At 39.7% G+C, this 17,988-nt stretch overlaps 1 protein-coding gene across 5 annotated transcripts in view; it reads right to left on the bottom strand.

Moving 5' to 3' along the window:
• LOC101921703 (NAD-dependent malic enzyme, mitochondrial) overlaps window positions 1–17,988 on the bottom strand; it is a 39,626-nt gene that overhangs the window by 12,336 nt on the left and 9,302 nt on the right. For 3 of the 5 annotated variants that reach the window (XM_027794514.2, XM_027794513.2, XM_005242905.4), the window contains exons 3-10: window positions 6,975–7,108; window positions 5,453–5,602; window positions 3,430–3,505; window positions 2,507–2,668; window positions 1,878–1,981; window positions 1,418–1,527; window positions 1,199–1,296; window positions 43–156 (exon numbers count right to left, since the gene is read on the bottom strand). In XM_027794514.2, the coding sequence (XP_027650315.2) occupies window positions 43–156; window positions 1,199–1,296; window positions 1,418–1,527; window positions 1,878–1,981; window positions 2,507–2,668; window positions 3,430–3,505; window positions 5,453–5,602; window positions 6,975–7,108 (948 nt within the window). The remainder of the gene's footprint in view (window positions 1–42; window positions 157–1,198; window positions 1,297–1,417; window positions 1,528–1,877; window positions 1,982–2,506; window positions 2,669–3,429; window positions 3,506–5,452; window positions 5,603–6,974; window positions 7,109–17,988) is intronic. The other 2 variants (XM_027794515.2, XM_055793030.1) reach the window with 2 other exon arrangements.

Genomic DNA, 17,988 nt, shown 5'->3' on the forward strand with positions numbered 1-17,988 from the left:
GCCATCTGTACTGTGGTATTTCAAGGCATGGTGCACCCCTACCTGAACCAGTAAGCCATATTTGTCAAACATCCATATTCTCTTATAGGCTTCCTCAGCAGAAACACCACTTTCCATCATAGCCATAACAATGAGGTTGGCAATTCCTAGGGCAGCCTTGTGGATAAAAGGACTTCGATTTGTAACAAGTCACAAAAGAGGTCTGTCATCACAAACACCACCCTGTTCAAGATGCCCACAAAAATCATTTAGTAAGTCAGCTCTGAAACACAAGCAATGTTTGCCTAGACAGGGGCAGACTCCTGGGATTCAACAGTGTCACATCTTCAAGGGAAAGAGGGGCAGCTCTTCTGGGTACTGTGCCTGTACCAATTCAGCAGCCACAAAAAACCAGCCCAACCAGACTATAAGAACAAGTTAGTGCTGCAGCCCTCCTGTCAAGAAACCACAGCATAGTGTTTTGCGCCCAACTACTTTCTAAACCTCTCTCTGCTCCTGCTGCCTGTGATAAAGGCCTTTCAGAGGGAGGGCAGAAAGTAGATGCTGGAAGTTCTCCCCTCCACATCCCCTCTCTTGACTTACTGCACACGCTTCTAAGTCTGGCAGGAGAAATAAGACAGAAGGAAGTGCAGAGCAGGGCTCAGTGCTCAGGCAACAACACAACACTGGGCAATTATTGCAATCAGGACCTTCCCCAGCTGGAGAAATTTTCAGCTAATTAAGTTATTTTGTCAGCACCATAGAAGCAATTTTGATGACATCCCAAGCAGAATGGTGCTGGTCCTGACACTGCTGCCCCAGTAACTAACAAGCATCTGCTGCAAACAGCCACTGATTTAACCTGCTAAGAAAAATACTGTGTACTTCTCTCCAATGCTATAAAAATTAACAAGATGTTCTCACTCTTTTTCTTACTAAATCAGAATTTTATGGTAAATTCCCCTTCAACTATACACAAGTCCCTGATGCTTTTTTCAAGTCTATTTAAGAAGTGGAAAACTTGAGTCCTTGCAAATGTTAAACACCTTTCAAATAATCATCTTTCAGCAGGTAGTCCCTTCTGTTAACATATTTCAGCTGGCCTTATATAAAAAGCTTTGCAATGGAATTCAGAGAATGTGAATCTCCACAAGTCCTACAGAACCAGAAAACACACAGTTAAATCTCTTGCTGCTCTAGAGCCCTTAAGAGAACTCACCTCTCCTGCTCCAAGGAACAGTACTTTCTGCTCTGCAAATGGTTTACCAATGGCTTTCTGTGCTGCCAGCAGTCCTGCCAAGGCCACTGAAGCTGTCCCTTTAAAAGCAATACAAACCTAAGGTAAGCTGAACAGATTTATATGGCAGATTATGGTTTTAGGCAAAGTTTCTGCATAGTAAGGAACATAATGATTAAGGAACATAAACAAAAGGTGTACCTTGAATATCGTCATTGAAGGTACAATATTTCTCTCTGTATTTTCTTAAAAAACGAAAAGCATTGTGGTTTCCAAAGTCTTCGAATTGGATAAGTGTGTTCTGGCCATACCTACAGAACATGGCAAATATTCCTATCGCTAGACACATAAAAGAAATACAATCCTTTTGAAACAAATCCTGCACGTAATCAATTGACTTTGGAAGAGGATGTCCTCAGGCCTTTCACCGCTTAAAACAGTTCCATCTCCCTTCTGTGCATATTTAACAGATAACTACAAGCAGCATGTTCCAGGTCACAGAGAAAGTCACTACAGAGCCAGAAATAGAGCTACATCTCTTGACTTCTAGTCCTATCCTTATTCCTTAAATTACTGTTTCAAGGACAGTGTGTTAGAGTTGGGGTTTTTTTTTTGCCAGCAGTTTTGGCCGTCCTCCTGTGCAGAACATTCAGTGTCATACCTGTCTGTAATGGCTTCCATAAATTCATCAATTAAGTCATCATAGACCTGTGAGCGATCCCTTTTTTGGTATAGCCCCATATAAAATGGATCTTTTAAGAGTGTCTGAAAAAGAATAGATCAAAGACAGCAGCAGGATGATTCACTTCCTCAATGTACACTTTCCAGAGTTCACAGCAACATATTTCACACCAAAGATGCTGCATTTATATAGCCACTGTAACTGCCTCCAGTCTATATCAATGTTCAGTAATTTCAGCTGGCACTTGAGGATGGTGATGGCTGCTTTTAAAATGGAACAAATCAATACTGTGAACAATAAACTGCTTTAATAAATCTGATTCACATTTCCAGCTTCTAAAAGTCAGGTCAAACTGACTGTCTATTTTACATTCCAGCATTCAAATTACTTCCAAATGTACCATTTCACTGACAAATCAACTGGCATTTTTCAGTCACTGATATGTAACTGTATAGTGAATTCCAAATCATTTACCCTTACATAAAACATTTGGTTTTAACTTAAATCAAAGTGCTCAAATAAAAATCTTCTCTTATAGTACTAAATACTCTTAAATAACTGCTTTTCATAGGGATAATTTATGGCAGGCAAAGTTCAGTCAAACTCACTGTATTATCAGTTCCAACGTCAATACACACAGGCAAGCATTTATCTGGATGTATTCCTGCACAGGCTGTATACAAACACAGTTTTCCTACAGGAATTCCCATCCCATATACACCGAGGTCTCCAAGACCCAATATTCTTTCTCCATCAGTGACGACAACAGCCTGAAAACAAAAGCAGGTGAAATTATACATGACTACTGAAATCTATAAAGGTTAGAGCAATACCAGTTGTGTTTTTTTCCAGGCAAAAATTCAGGTATGTTTGCACAGTCAAACAAAGAACAGATTGCAAGGAATGTTCTACTTGAAGCAATAATGCTTAATGTTAGAATCTGCTATGTTTCTTTTTCTTTGCTGAAATCCACTGCCCAAATCCTTGAAAGCTAAGGATCTAAGGAAGGATCCAAGCTGCTGTGTGGAACTCCAGCTTGTAACTTGGATTTATGATTTCCACTTACAAATCCAGACGTCAAAAAGTTTGTGTAAGTATCATTCACCTCATCTCTCCTTGTGGTTCTTGACCCAACTGGCTCATACAGGATTTAACGGCAAAATCTGGGCCTCCCAACTACCACTTCTGTGTCCTAATCTGAGGACAAGATTGCCTCTGCTACTGCTGTGTAACACAGTAAGACCCAGAGGTGCATCCCTCAACACCTCCCCAAAAGGTGGAATAATGAAGTAAAATGAAAAAGTTTGGCAAGTCTAGTTCCCATCATTGCTGTTTACTCAAATCATAAACCTCATATTTAGGATAAAACGCTGCTCTTCAAGATATGCATTATCATCATTAGCTGTATTTTGCCATCACTGTCAAATAGACAAGGATACATTATTTAACATTTACATTTCCATCAAGTCCTAACAAGTCTTCAAGAAGTTCAACTGAGATTAAATAACTAGAAAAAAAAGCATGGTAATACCTTAACGTCGTTCTCTGGCCAGTTGTTCACAATTGACCTTATATGGCCTCTGTCTGAGATAGAAATAAATAATCCTCTGGAAGAAAAAATAAAAAGCATAAATATTTTATAGGTGGCAACTAGAAAGTTCACCTTGCTTTGTAAAACTAAATATCAAACAGTACTATTTTATTAAAACTGAAAGCATTGCAATCACTGCCATAAATCACTCAAAGGACACTTTCTAATAGAAAAGTCTATTTGGCTACTGTGACACTAAAATAAGAACGCAGGGAAAATACTTTCCATGATGCTACCTGGATTTTGCACTACTACAGATATTCACCTTTAATACCCCTGTTGGACAGAACACCTCTGGTGTTAGCGTCAGGCAGGATCTATGCTCCCCTGTAAGAATAGGAGAAGGGAATATGATCCTAGGCCTGGCTTTACCTGAGTGCCTATATATATAGTGTCTATTATACTATATAATATAAAATATTATATTGTATAATAGACATTATACAAGGTGAGGGGAAGAGAAGAGAAAGCCAGGGACTGAGCATACTGTCTTCTTCAAGACCAGGAGAACAGTGCTTCCCACTGCTGAGTGCTCCTCCATGGGAACGTGAGAGGGGAGGCAAAGGAGCAGAAAGGAGCAGAGGTGAAGAGAAGTGTCTGTATTTCTTCTGCTTGAGCAAGCCCTCTGTTGTTAGGAGGCTCAGCAGAGGTGGTAACAGATAAATTACCAACACTTGGAAAGTGCGGGTGCTTGGAAAGAAAGGGGCACATCCTGAGTTCCAGTCCATGCTGCCATTTCTTCTACAGACAACTTCTAGAGGGCAACAGTTTTCAAAGTGGTCTATAACACAGAGAGAGACGTCGAAGAGGAAAGGAAGCATGTGAGAACTAAGAGTACATCTTTCACATCCCCTGCTCCATATCAGGAGCAAAACCATTGAGTTTCTTACTGTCTTTATCACAGCAGCCAGACTAGGCAGCCCAGTCCTTGTGGCAGCGATGGATTAGCCCTTCCTCCACCCAGCACTAAAGCCCTCAAGTGAGAGGGCTTTAGAGACACGTTGAATTGCAGTGAGAGTATCATGGAAATGAGCTGAAACGACTGCCAGTCTGAAATGGTTTCCTCAACACAGCTAATAACCGGAACGGTTGTTCTGAAGTCACTGCTGAACCCAAACCAGGATCCCAGTCAAGTGCATTTACTGTGTCAGAATAACTGAAAGCTGATTCCTCATAGCACAGCTTTAATATGGGGACTATCTGTACCCAACAGAGTCCGCTGAGCTACCACAAGTCAAGTCTCTCTCTTCCTTCTTTGCCTACATCTCTCTTCGGGCACTGCTTGCTGGCCTCTGCTCCTGCACCCAAGGTGTCATGCTGTGCTGGTCTGCAGAGCCTTGTGAGAATCTCTCCAGCACCGGGACCCTCTGTCATCAGCAGGAACATGTTCATCACAGCTTTGATTCTGCCAGAACCGCCATTAGCCTGAGCTCCCTCCAGCAAATCTGCTGTATGGGCGTGTGTGCACTTGTGTTTCTGCCTCTGTGCAGGCTACATGCACAGGGGAATAGATCTATGAACCTACCTGAAGTTACCCTTCTTGAACAGAGAGTGAGGCCAGATGACCTCCAGAAATCCCTTTCGATCTACACTCTCCTCCAAATGCTCCGTCCTGATAACATCCTCAGAATCACCGATGTGATTTTGAGAGTTGGAGAAAGCCACAGCACTCTCCTCCGAATTAAAGAGCTGTATGGCATATAGGAAGAGCTGGAAATGGAACTGAAGCCCTGCACTTGTGGTATTTATGTGACACAGTACCACTTCTGTTTTCAAATATTCTGTTTTCCAATATAAACTAGGTCTTGAGATATTATTTAATGAACTTTTACTGCCCTGAATTGGCACAAGTCTTGGGTAGCTGAATCCAAATGAAAATGAAGTAAAACATTTCCAAACCTCAGGCGAGTATACAGAGAAAATTATAGTAAAAGCAGCAGTAATATGTATCTATTGTTCTTACTTTGGTCTCCTGAAGATGTGTCCATACTGGGAGCAAGCAAGGCCTACTGTTGGTGTGTATACAATTGGCATTAACCGCTCAATATCATCTTGTAATACCCTATAGAATAATTTTTCATTTCTCTCTTGGATTCCCATTATGTAGATATACCTGAAATAAAGCAAAAGAAAAAAACCCCATTAGTTACTGTTTCACATTTATGCTTCTTTAAAACGATGTGAAAAATGTCAAAGCAAAAACCCAAATTTGCTTCATATTATTTCTTCATGAAATCCCTGCTTCCACTCAAGTTGGGCTATAAGCACTAAACAAAAGTTGGAGAAGAGAGAGCAGCAGTACTAAAAAGCTGAAATAAAAATACTGGTTATGACATACCATGCATGCTAACAAGTTAATGCGCCAGCATGCATTGTGGTAAAAGATAACCCATAGATTTATTACAGGATGCAGCTAGGAGTCTCATTACTGTTAAAAAAAAATTCAGTGAAAGAATTTTTCATCCAAAAAAAGCGAGGTCCTGACAGTAAGGTCTTGTTAATCCTAACATTAACACAGTTGTAAAACAAATTAACTCGTAACAAAAGGTCCATTTTGAAGGACTTACCTAGGTATGTAAATTAAACCTGCATTTTTGCAAATTTACCTACCAACCTACTGTGTATCAGTTGTAACGCAGTCTTACTGACCCAACAACATAAGGATAATGAATTATCGATTTGTCTTAGGCTACAGCAACCAGGCACTTTGCCAATACACATGACATGACTGTTTCAGATCAGCAAGTGACACGATGTTGATTTAAAAGTCATCTTTTGGTTTTCATGAGAACAAAAGAGTTTTGATGTGGTCCGGTAAGCCTCAAACCATTCCAGCGCTCCTCTCACCTTTAGGAGACTGCACATTTTTACAGGCAGATATACATAGGCTTATATGAAAACAGGAACAGGACACTAAAAACATGCCATTCTAAAAAAACCCAAACAATCAAAATCCTTCACATTTTTTTTTTACCAAACCAGTGAGTTAAAAAAAAATTAATATAAAAAAATTACATTGTGAGACTCAAAATTCTAATCCTGTAATTCCTTTCTAGCAGTAACCACCGCATATGATAAAGTTTTTCATACCTAGTTATCAAACTCTCAGTTTACCTTCTCACTTTTTGTTTAGCATGCACTACCTGCCCCCTCCTCCCCCCAGCAGTTCTGTGCTGTAACAACCTGCCACCCAAATCCTACATATTACAGAAATACATATTACAGCAAGGTTTGCCACTTTGTGCACATTCTTTATTCTTACTTTATGACTGCAGAATAAAAGAAAAAAAACCTCCCCAACCTCATTTAGCCACATGATGAATGCATGATTGAGGAAAGCAGTTTTCTGTGCGAAAATGAAAATAACCTCCAACAACTGAAAAACCCAATGGAGGCACAGAAACCTTGTTTGGTTATCCCCATCCAATATTTTACAGCAATTTCCATTTACTTGCATGACAAAACAAAGCCAGAGGGGTGCTTACTTTTCCAAAGGGTCAGTCATTTTTGCCAAATTCTTATGGAAGCGTAAGGCTTGAATGTCTTGTGTCTCTATTTTAGGAGGTAGAAGTCCTTGCAATCCAAGCAGTTGTCGTTCATGTAATGTAAAGGCCATACCCTGAAAACAAGAGAGGTGAGAAAGACTTTTCAGCTTTTCCTCTGGCATTTCTGTTTAGAATGTATTTCTATTTGCCATTTCTGACTATCAACTGCATTCTTTTCTCATGGCAGGTGACACAGTTGGCAGGGTTTGGATATGTTTGCCTCCCTATCCTTTGTGGGTATCCCTTCTGACCACAGCTTTTCCACATCTCTGAGACCTCATGCCCTTTGCCAGATTTCATTTTGCTCTGTGAAACTTGCAAACAACTAGGAGATCCCATTGCAGAAAGGCTAAGGTTTAAAAGTAAAATACCAGCTGCTTCTTGATTTGTTTCATAGGAACATAAGGTTGACAAAGATCACCCAGTCTGGCCCCTACAATCACAGGCAGTAACATTTAGTCCACAGAGGTTTACCTGAATTGTTCTGTTTGCTGCTTTTTTCTACATACATTCAGTAACTTTCAGATCTGGCTGGATTACTGAATTGCCCTAATGCTTCTATTGAGATGACAATTCAACCCAAATCCTTCATTTTTACTTGGGGATAAAACTAATCTATCTGTCTTCAGTTGTAGTTGTGTCCTACCAAAAAGCCTCATTTGTAACAAGTTAAGTTTCAGAACAGTTAAAGCACAAAAATATCCCACCATTTCCATTCTTTTCTGTTTCAAGGTGGATGAAGAGTTTGTTATTTAAATACTAATTTGAGTTATTTAACAATAACACTCAATAAAATTGGCTTTTCATTTAATACACAAAACAGCCTGGTGCGAGCTACCTGCTACGGAGACTTGACAGGCATCTTCATGGGGCAGTTAACTCCTAGGTGTAACTTTGCAAAACATTAACTGATCCGAGTCCAGATTCACCACCAACCTGTCTCAAAGTGCTGACCTCATTTCTGACAACAATTGACCTCGCTAAGTTTGCCACTTCCAAAAGAGCAATGATAAATTTCCTCATTTCAGTTCATCCAACTGGGTCAGTTTAGTGAATGATTAAATCAATATCTGTAAACGCAGGAGCCGAAAACCCAGGAAAACCTTTGCTGTGCCAAGGCTGTGCATCAATCCGTGAACAAAAGCAGAATCTGAAAGGGAAACGTCTTCTAGTTGTAATGGTTTGAAAGAGATGGAAACAAGAAACAGCTCTGCTCACAGACAAACACTTCCTTTGTTCACTAAAGCAGCTAGACTAAAAAACAAGTGCGCGTTTTCTCAAATTTCCCCACGCTGGCAGCAGATTCTTACTGCCAAGCTAAAAAAAAAAAAGTTTAAAAAGCTTTGCAAGGTTTATTTTATACCTTGTAATTAAAATCATAAAAAATCATACAAAAATCCTCCTGCAAACAGATAGATCACAAAAAACCCCTAGTATTTTCCCACTTTAGAATAAGACATAAATACATATATATATATTTTCACCTCTACTTGAATAGACTTTCACAGGTATTCATGGAAAACATGCCTATTTACAAAAAATCTCTCATTTAGAGATTATACAGTGTAATTCAGCACACTTGAATGGTTTATAACCAATACAACTACTCCCTAGGAAAAAACATAATATTTTTACATAGTTTTTCTCCTTGCTTATTTAAATCACATTTAATATCAATTATTTTGGCTACACTGATTTAAGCAGCCACCTGCTTTTCTGTACTAATTCTATACTATGTTTTAAAGTAATGAAATACTTAGAAAAAAGTTAGGAAGAAAAACAGAACAAAACCAAAAAAACTTCAGTATATCACAAAAAACACTTGCAAATACTTTCTTGGGAAAAAAAGTATTTAACCCTAAACTAGATCAATACTTTGTATTTCTGAAACCTTCCATGTAATAGATTTGACATTACTGAACTCAATTTATCCTTTTTCTACAAGTCTTTTTTCTACTGAGTCATCCGCAAACCATTGTTTTCTTTTCTCATGTAATTCTTATTCTCAAGTAGCCTTCCAGTATTGTCTGTAAATAAATTTCAGATGACAGCTTATTCCTGAACTTTTTACCCTTGCTGCTGGTCTTTTGCTGGGTGTAACAGTCACTTTACCCATGTGGTAATTCTGAAAACTCACTTGAATAATCCAGAATTTCCACTGAGAACACAACCATGCAAGCAACAACAGCATAAGAAAAAAACTCCCACAAGGAATACACGCTGAATGCCATAATTCTTTCCCTGTGTTGCAAAGGATCTGCTTTAGTTTCACTTCTGCACACTTCACAGGAATATTGAAAGATTCTCTGGGAATGTAAATGCATCTTCCAAAGTTGCCTGGAAGTGAACCATGCAAACACATCTCAGCAATTTTCCCCTTTTCCTTAACTACCCCCTAATTTGTTACCATCAGCAGTTTATATCTTTTTCAAACAACTGTTTCTCAACACAATTTGCTGTGCAAGCGACTTAGGATACAAAGCTGAGTACAGCTGGTAAACATCTGTAATATTTTGACTGTTACTTTAGGCACTACAAAAACATTAATACCAAAAGATTTACAATATTAAGGAGGAGGAATAAAAAAAGCTTTGTCTCTTTCCAGAGGATATATAAAACTTGGTCAGTAAAGCCATTAATGTCACTAGTTTAAGGCATATCAAAGGTCAGAACCCCTTCAGTTGTAGCACACTAACTACATCAACATTTTACTCTAAACTAGCTGAAATACCTCACTAGCAAAACCTATGTCCTCCCCATCAGAAACTCTCAAGTCCCTTAAAAATAAAATCTACCTAATTTCTAATTTCCACTATTAGCATGATGCTGGGCCATGGCTTTTCCTTAATTTCCTTGTACAGTGAAACCAGTGACCTTGAACCATCTGGGTCCTGAATAACATCAAACAAGCCCTGAGGTTAGTACCAAGCGAAACAGCTACCATCTTTATTCAGTTTATTCACATTTTTTCCAGTCTATAGGCAACCTGGACTTTCAGGGTATCTGGAATTGCAGTAACATTAAACACTGAATTTTTTTTAGTAGTACTGAAGTACTTCCAGCTGTTTATTCCATGAAGATTAGATCTTACCACATTAAAAGACGCTTTAATTTCTGTCCAGGCCTACCTCAGGAATCTGAATGTCATCAGCCTCCATACAGAAATCTAATCCTCATTCCAACTAGAACACAACAAGTTTAGTCCAGAGCAGCACTATAAAAAAAGACCCAGAGACCTTCCAACACTTGCTGTACTCCCTCCCATTCATTATCTTTGTCCACAACCATCAGCAGCCCCCTGTTCTGGATTTGGGATTGCAGCTTGTTTCCCATACAGCACCTGGCAGGACAGAGATTTTCCTTAAACCAGCGTACCTAGGAGCTGCAGTATTACAGATTTCCTGGCCTCTTCCCTTATTTTATAAACCCCAGTACAGTCTGACAGAACCAGAGATCAGGTTCCAGTGAATTAGGAGGCACTCAGCACTTTGCAGTGGGACTGATGTCCTCAAAGGCGCTTAAGATCCCAGGACCTTCTTAAGGGCCAAATTCCCTCTGGTTTCTCCTGGGATTAAATGCTTAAATACTGTAACGATTCAGGTTTAAGTCACAGGTTTTGGTTTCCTTTGACCCACAGTGCTAGGTGTCCTTTCTGAGCATTACGCGCTGACTTTCACTTAGATTAGTTTCCTTAATCCTCTTTACAGCTCAGAAAAAAACAGGTGTCCTTTCTAAAATAGTCCAGATAAAGCAGGAAGCGAATCTAGGAGAAACCCCAGCATACTTCAAAGACCACAAATGGATTAATTAACACACATAGACAAATTTCTTGCAACAAAACCAACATATCACTGGGGGGAAAAAAAGAAAAAAGGCAAGTAAAATGAAGTGTTGTCTGTTTTTTAGTTAAGATAAGCTCACATTGCATCACTGTGCCTTTAATCCACACACTATCTGGCACTGGGACTTCACTTTCGCCCTAACAACTGGGCTCTACTACATCAAGTCAGTGGTGCTATAAATACCAGCATACAAAAATTCTAGTTGCCTACTTTGCATGAAGGTGAATGGGAGACCTGAATCCTGCAAGCATTGATTTTTATAGCACCACTAAGTAATACTGAGAGGTTTCTGAGCAGAGAAGTACTAGTGGTGACAATTTTTTCCCCACCTGCAAAGTCTTGCAAGCATATGTATAGGAGGGGATACTTTCAACTGATATCATAAAAGCTCTCAAGCATTCTGAAAACCTGTACAGTTTATAACAAAAACCCCATTCAAACCAATAAAGATGTAAATGCAGAATATATCCAAACATGCCACTGTTTGGAAAATTAGTTGGCCTACTTCACAGGGAAGAGTTAATCAAATGGTTTTCACGTAATTTCTAATCATTATTATAACATTCAGCAGTATAGCATAGCCTTTGAAGTAGCATCATGAACATTTTTAAAATAAAGTAGATTTTATGTTGGATTGTGGCTGCTTCTCTTAACTCTGCTTCCTTTTGCCAAACCATAAAGTTCACTGTTGTGTAACATGTCTCCACTGCAAATTAATAAAGTCCACTTATATGAACCAAAGGTGTATTTGCTATCTCAACCACAGATTCAAAGTTTCTCTGTGTTTATGAGAACAGTGTAGAATATGGAAATCTCCTTTGATTTCTTTCCTCCTCCATTTTTTTTAAACTCAATTTCATATCTTTATTCTTCCAGAAACAGCATAGTTTATATACTATAGGGTGTGGCTGATACAGCACAGCAATCTAACTCTCCTGAACTGTGAAATGACCCAAACCTTCCCAGGTTATTCAGCCTTTAAAGACCTGAGTCTCTCTGCAGGCAAAGATGCCACCAGTTCTTGCACCGCCTCTGCATGTGTGGAACCAGATGTAAATCACTTTGGCTGCTGAACCACACTATAGCTCACCCACAGCAGCTCTCATTTACTAATGATGGGGCTTCAAATTAAAGCATTCCCCTGTAGCAAATGGGAAAGAGTCAGAAACAGAAAGCCTTTACACACCAGCAAGAAAGCCCTCCAGCCTCTCTAGGGTTTGTTTCCAAGCACCAATGGTTATAGTAAAGCTGTATATTGCAGATCATGAGCATGATGACTGAAATGGTTCATCTACACCATATAGAAATACATACATCCCTGAACACCTTAGAGACATTTCATCAGACTGCTTTTTTTCTAACTGAGCAGATAATGTTGCTATTGTTCTCCTTTAATGGTATTCTGTAGAGGGATTTTTAAAGGACTGAGGACATATGTTACCATTGTCCAGGTTGGACAACCCAGGCCTGTTAGTTGAAGCTGCAGAGCACCTTTAAATTGTCCTGGGAACAAGCAGGGTGAGAAAGAAAACAAGCTATGCACAAGTGGACCATTGGGTTGGGCAAAGGTAATGCTAGAGCTGATGAAGCAGTCAGCTGTCTGGCAATAACTCCTCCAACAAATAAGTCTGAAGAAGCTTGTAACAGCCACGAGATGTTTCATCAGAATGCAAAGTCTTTACATCGACAGTATCAAATACCCATAGCAGATGCAAAGGGCATTGTTCACTCCTGCCCTCAATGTAGTCATCAAGGACCTGGTTTAGGGGTGGGCACTAACCCAAAAGGTCTGAGGGCACTTCAGGTTTGGCAAATGGATGTAACACATGTACCTGACTTTGGGAAGCTTAAGTATGTGCATGTCACAATTGACACCTATTCTCACTTTATATGGGCCACTGCACAAACCAGTGAAAAGGCATTACATGTGGAGAGACACTTAATGTCTTGTTTTGCTGTCATGGGAGTACCTGTAGAAATAAAGACAGACAATGGTCCAGCATATAGTAGTCAACGAGTCGCTAGGTTTATGACAACTTGGGGAATTAAACACATTAAAGGGATTCCTCACTCCCCAACGGGGCAAGCAGTTGTTGAAAGGGCAAACCGTACCCTGAAGGATTATCTTCAGAGACAGAAAGTATCGCAGGACATAGACGTAACTAAACGGTTGACTAAGGTGTTGTTTACCTTAAACTCTCTCTCCCTTAGGGAGGGTAGAGAGGGACCACCTGTTGTTATACATCACCAAACAGCACGAGGGAACCAAACAACTACAGTTCCTGGTTTGAATGTTTTGTATAAAAATATGGCTTCAGGCATATGGGAAGGACCTAATCCGGTGTTATTTATCGGTAGAGGCTATTTTTGTATCTCCACAGATAAAGGACCTATATGGGTCCCTAGCAAGTTTGTGCGACCTGTATGTCAAGATCAGAAGACGGAAGAGAAGACTCAGAGCGAGCAGACGGAATAAACTGTCTATGTTGTAAGGGATGTAACCCTCGGGTATTATGCCAATGTATGCTATGTGGGGTAAAACGGTTCTGTAAGCCAAAGCTTAAATGTAAATGGTGTAAAGAGTGTATGTGTTTGATTAGTAACTGGGCATGAAGCAAGAGAAATCATATGACTAGTGTAATACCATACTGATTGGAGACAGTATACATCATCAGAATCTGTGAAGACCCAGATTTGCAGTGTGGAACATAGTAAACCCATTTCTGTATCTGAGATTTGGTCTGTTTTAGGGCAAGATTGGGGAGAGACTAAAAAAAATTTTTCAAAACTATTTGGCTGTAAAAAAAAACCAACAAAAAAACAAACAAAAAAAAAGTGGAAATTGCAGAAGTAAACATGTTTGACTGGTGGACTTGGTTTACGGTCTTGATGAATTTTTTACCCATTGGCCAAAATATTTTTGACATCTTGCCTAGGACAAACATATGGGTGACATGGGCAAATATCACGGGAGTAACAGACTTTTGTTTAAGTCTGCAATGGGCAGGCAACCCCTTTAGAACTTGTTTAATTGGTATTCCCCTGCAAGAGAATGAAACAAATTTTCATGGTTTTTGGAATGTTAAAACAGTGGATCTGACTTCCAATCAGAATGGTACATGCATGAGTCCAAATGGGCAATATGTTTGGCCTTCTATGTGTAATGCAGCATGGCAGAAAATGGTTATTGAGAATTTGAATCAGCCACATCATTTACCTTTGCAGGAGTTAGACCTATTGGGTAGTGTTGTACCTGTTGAATATGTTAATGTAACTGCAACTGGTATGGCAGACTGTACCCACATGTCATCACCACTTCAACCCATGAATGGCACTGGAGTAATTTGGTTTGGTGACCTGTGGCAGTTATGGCTGACACATCAAGGTGAATGGGGGTTTTATACAGGGTTTCAAAATCTAACCAGTTCACTGGGGGTTTCCATGGAGATGTATCAGGGGGTTATCAGCTGCCACTGGGAGTCTTTCTGATATGTGGGGACAGAGCATGGCCAGGGATTCCTTTGTATCCTGTCAGTGGACCATGTTATTTAGGGCATTTGACTTTGTTTGCTCCACATGTGAAAGACTTATTGAAAATGACTCCACAATCCCATTGATCACAGAGGACACTGCGCACCTTTGATGAAACATGTAATGACAGAGTCTATCTACATTCCATAACAGCAAATGTCCTAGCCTCCATATTTATGCCAGGGGCAATGGCAGCATTAAATGCTAAGAATATACGAAGGTTAGCGTGCTGGGGAGAGAAAAAAATTAATCTTACATCACAGATTTTAAGTTCGTTACTGCTTGATGTAGATAGTGTTAGGCATGCTATGTTACAAAATAGGGCTGCAATAGATTTTTTGTTATTAGCACATGGACACAGTTGTGAGGATTTTGAAGGGATGTGTTGTATGAACCTTCCCATTCATTCCATATCGATGCACAAGAAGTTGTCACAACTGCAGGGAAACATGAAGCATATTCTTGCTGATGATGATCCCTTCGATGAATGGTTGAGAGGATTGGGGATAACAGGTTGGTTAAAGACGTTGTTGATGGAAGGAATACGCTTTGTTATAATCATTGTTGTCATGTTTTTAGCTGTTCATTTTCTTGTTTGAAGAAAGGTTTAACATCTATCGTGAAACAGACATGGATTGTCCAAAAAGGGGGATATGTAGAGGGATTTTTAAAGGACTGAGGACATGTGTTACCATTGTCCATGTTGGACAACCCAGGCCTGTTAGTTGAAGCTGCAGAGCAACTTTAAATTGTCCTGGGAACAAGCAGTGGGAGAAAGAAAACAAGCTATGCACAAACAAGAACCCAGGTGCAGAGCAAGTCCTGGAAACTGCAAAATCCACACACTCTCATCGGCACACTCTGATCAGGCACCTGCAGCATGCTCACCAATCAGCAACGGACGCCTGCATGACCAGAAACTTTTATCCAATCACCTGTGTGTAAAGTCTTGTGAGCAGTCGGTTTAAGTTATAAATATGACCTGTTTAATAAAGTGAGCACGGCATGTAGCCATATTGGTGTGATTGTTGTGACTTGGCCACCTCTCCACAGGGGACCCTCTTCAGTATTCAACTTAGAATAAAAAAAACAAAAAACAAAACAACCAGAAAAACCAAGACAAAACCAAGAGAGCTTCCTTCCTTCTTCTACCCACCATCCCAGCAGCTCACAAGTCCTAAGCAGAATAGCTGATCTAAGTTAAATGAGGTGCAATACTACCTTCTACCTTTGGCACCTTTTCAGACAGACTGGATAAAAGCTTGTTAGAGATTAAACAGTTCCATCTTTCCACATTTAACTCCCTTTAAAAGCATGCAGATCTCAAGGAAGCTGAGAAAAGCTGCAGAAGTGGCAGATGCATGACCAAGCCACCTCCACTCCACAATCTCTCCATCTCCAAACCAGCTGGGCAGGACACAAACTTGTGGCAGGCCTTCTGGCCTGGGGCTGTGTGTACACCCAAGGAAACTAGCGGTTTCTATCAGTTTTCTGCCTTCTAAGATCTTTCTTTGCAACTGATTAGAAACTGCTGGTAGTAGTATTTCAAGCACTGCATTTCCTAGTGACATGACAATTACCATTTGCAATACATCTCCACATCCTTTTATCCTGGTTTCCCCAGGAAGGCAGACAGGCATTGCATATTGTACACCCTGGCTGCTCAACCCAACTGACACAGTTTAAAAAGTATTAAAATAAATCAAATGTGTCAAAAATCAGCATGGTGACAAAGGGCTATGGAAGGGGAAATGAACATCTGCTTTTAAATCTTCCAAGTTCATACAACCCTTCTTCACATTCTCTTGTCCCATCCTATTTATTTTGTCCAACTAGCTGTACCTTTGGGGTGGTTTTTTTGTTAGTTTTTTATTCTGAATTGGAAACACACTGTTCAGATATTTGCCAAAAGTCAGGGAGGTCATGTACACCTTTTTTTAGAGAATCAGTTTTCTCAACTAAGCTAATCTATCAAGAGTAAGGCTGAAATAAATTGGGCTGGAAAAGCTGGAAATGAACACAGATGAAACTGTGATGAATGCTCTAGCTAAATACAGCATTTGAGAAGATGACCACCCATATGGAAGATGAGACACAAGGACAGTTCCTCAGGAATCAGTCTGGGATTAAACTGCCACTTGCAGCACCATCACTGAATTATTAAAAATGTATCATGTATTCCTATGCACATGTGCCCAAGCATATACATAAATACAAATATATGTGTGTGTTTAATGCAATGTCCTGGAGATATTTGCTGAAGCTAAAAATTTGAGAGGCATTGTCAGTGCAGGAGAAGGATATTAAGGAATGAAACAACCAAACAATATTGAGGAACAGAGTAATAGAAAAAAGGGCTAATGGAATTCAACTGCACAAAATACTCCCTTAAGTGTGTGACTGTAACAAGAACTAGTGCCACAAGGTAGAAACATCAGCAACTAAAATACAGGAAGCATCACAAATTATTCAGTCACAAATTTGCTGCAAGCACACAGAAAGCAAGCATACAAATGTTACAGGTCATGTATTTCCAGTGAAGATAAACATACTGATGCACTCTACATGGCAGAATGGACATCACCAGTGTCAGGGATCATCTACTCATGCATCATCTGTTCTGTGCTGGAAGAAGAAATCCTGGCCCTTGAGCAAGAATCCAAAGCACTACCACAACATACATAACATCTTAACTGTCAGTACTAAACAAATGAGACTGTCCTAACTGTTCTAAGTGCCCAAGAAGCTTAAAATGCTGACTTGGCACAGCAGGGATCTCCAGCAGAATAAAAGGTCCTGAAGCCAATTAACTGTAATTTGAATCCCTGTCAGAGCAGAAATCAAACATCATGGAAGACTGGAAATATACACAGATGCCAGCAATGCAGTTACGGTAGGTTCTGCAATTGTTTGGCTGCAACAGCAAGGGCATTACTGAGATACTTCATGACCTTTTCTGAGCCACTCTAAACGTTCAAAAGCTGGCCTTCAAACATAAAACCCCAAACCTGTTGATGTAGGTATAGTATGCACCTTTAAAAGGTAAGGATGGGAAAGAAAAGAAAAAAATAAATGGTACAAGAAAAACCTGCTCCAATGACAAAGAACAAAGAGCAGATTAATCTGCACAAGAGGGAAGGGGTGGTTTTCTGTTAGTGATGCTGCCACCTTGCAGCTCTTATTTTAGGGCCCACATATATTAAAGGAGACCAGATGTTCTGTAGAGTTGATAGGGACTATAAAAATAAACATAAGCAACTAAAACAAGTCATAAAATGACAAACTGCCAGCAAGAGATAAAGCCCTTTATCTATGCCTGTATGAATATGAGATATATATGCATGAGGCACTGTGGGCAAGAAAAGCACAAAGGGTAAAGTACTCTGCATATTTAGTCAATCATTTATTTCTCTGGTGAATTTCCAAAATACATTTCTATACAGATACTGCATCCAATATCAAGCAGTTACCACTTCACTAGCTTACAGATCCATTCCAACAGGTGTCACCCTTAACAGACTGATGCAGAGCCAAACAAACATGGGAAGTTTTTTTCCCTCTCACAAGTATCTTTTCTTGGT

This window comes from Falco peregrinus, chromosome W (assembly GCF_023634155.1).
Source record: "Falco peregrinus isolate bFalPer1 chromosome W, bFalPer1.pri, whole genome shotgun sequence".
Taxonomy (NCBI): Eukaryota; Metazoa; Chordata; class Aves; order Falconiformes; family Falconidae; genus Falco; species Falco peregrinus.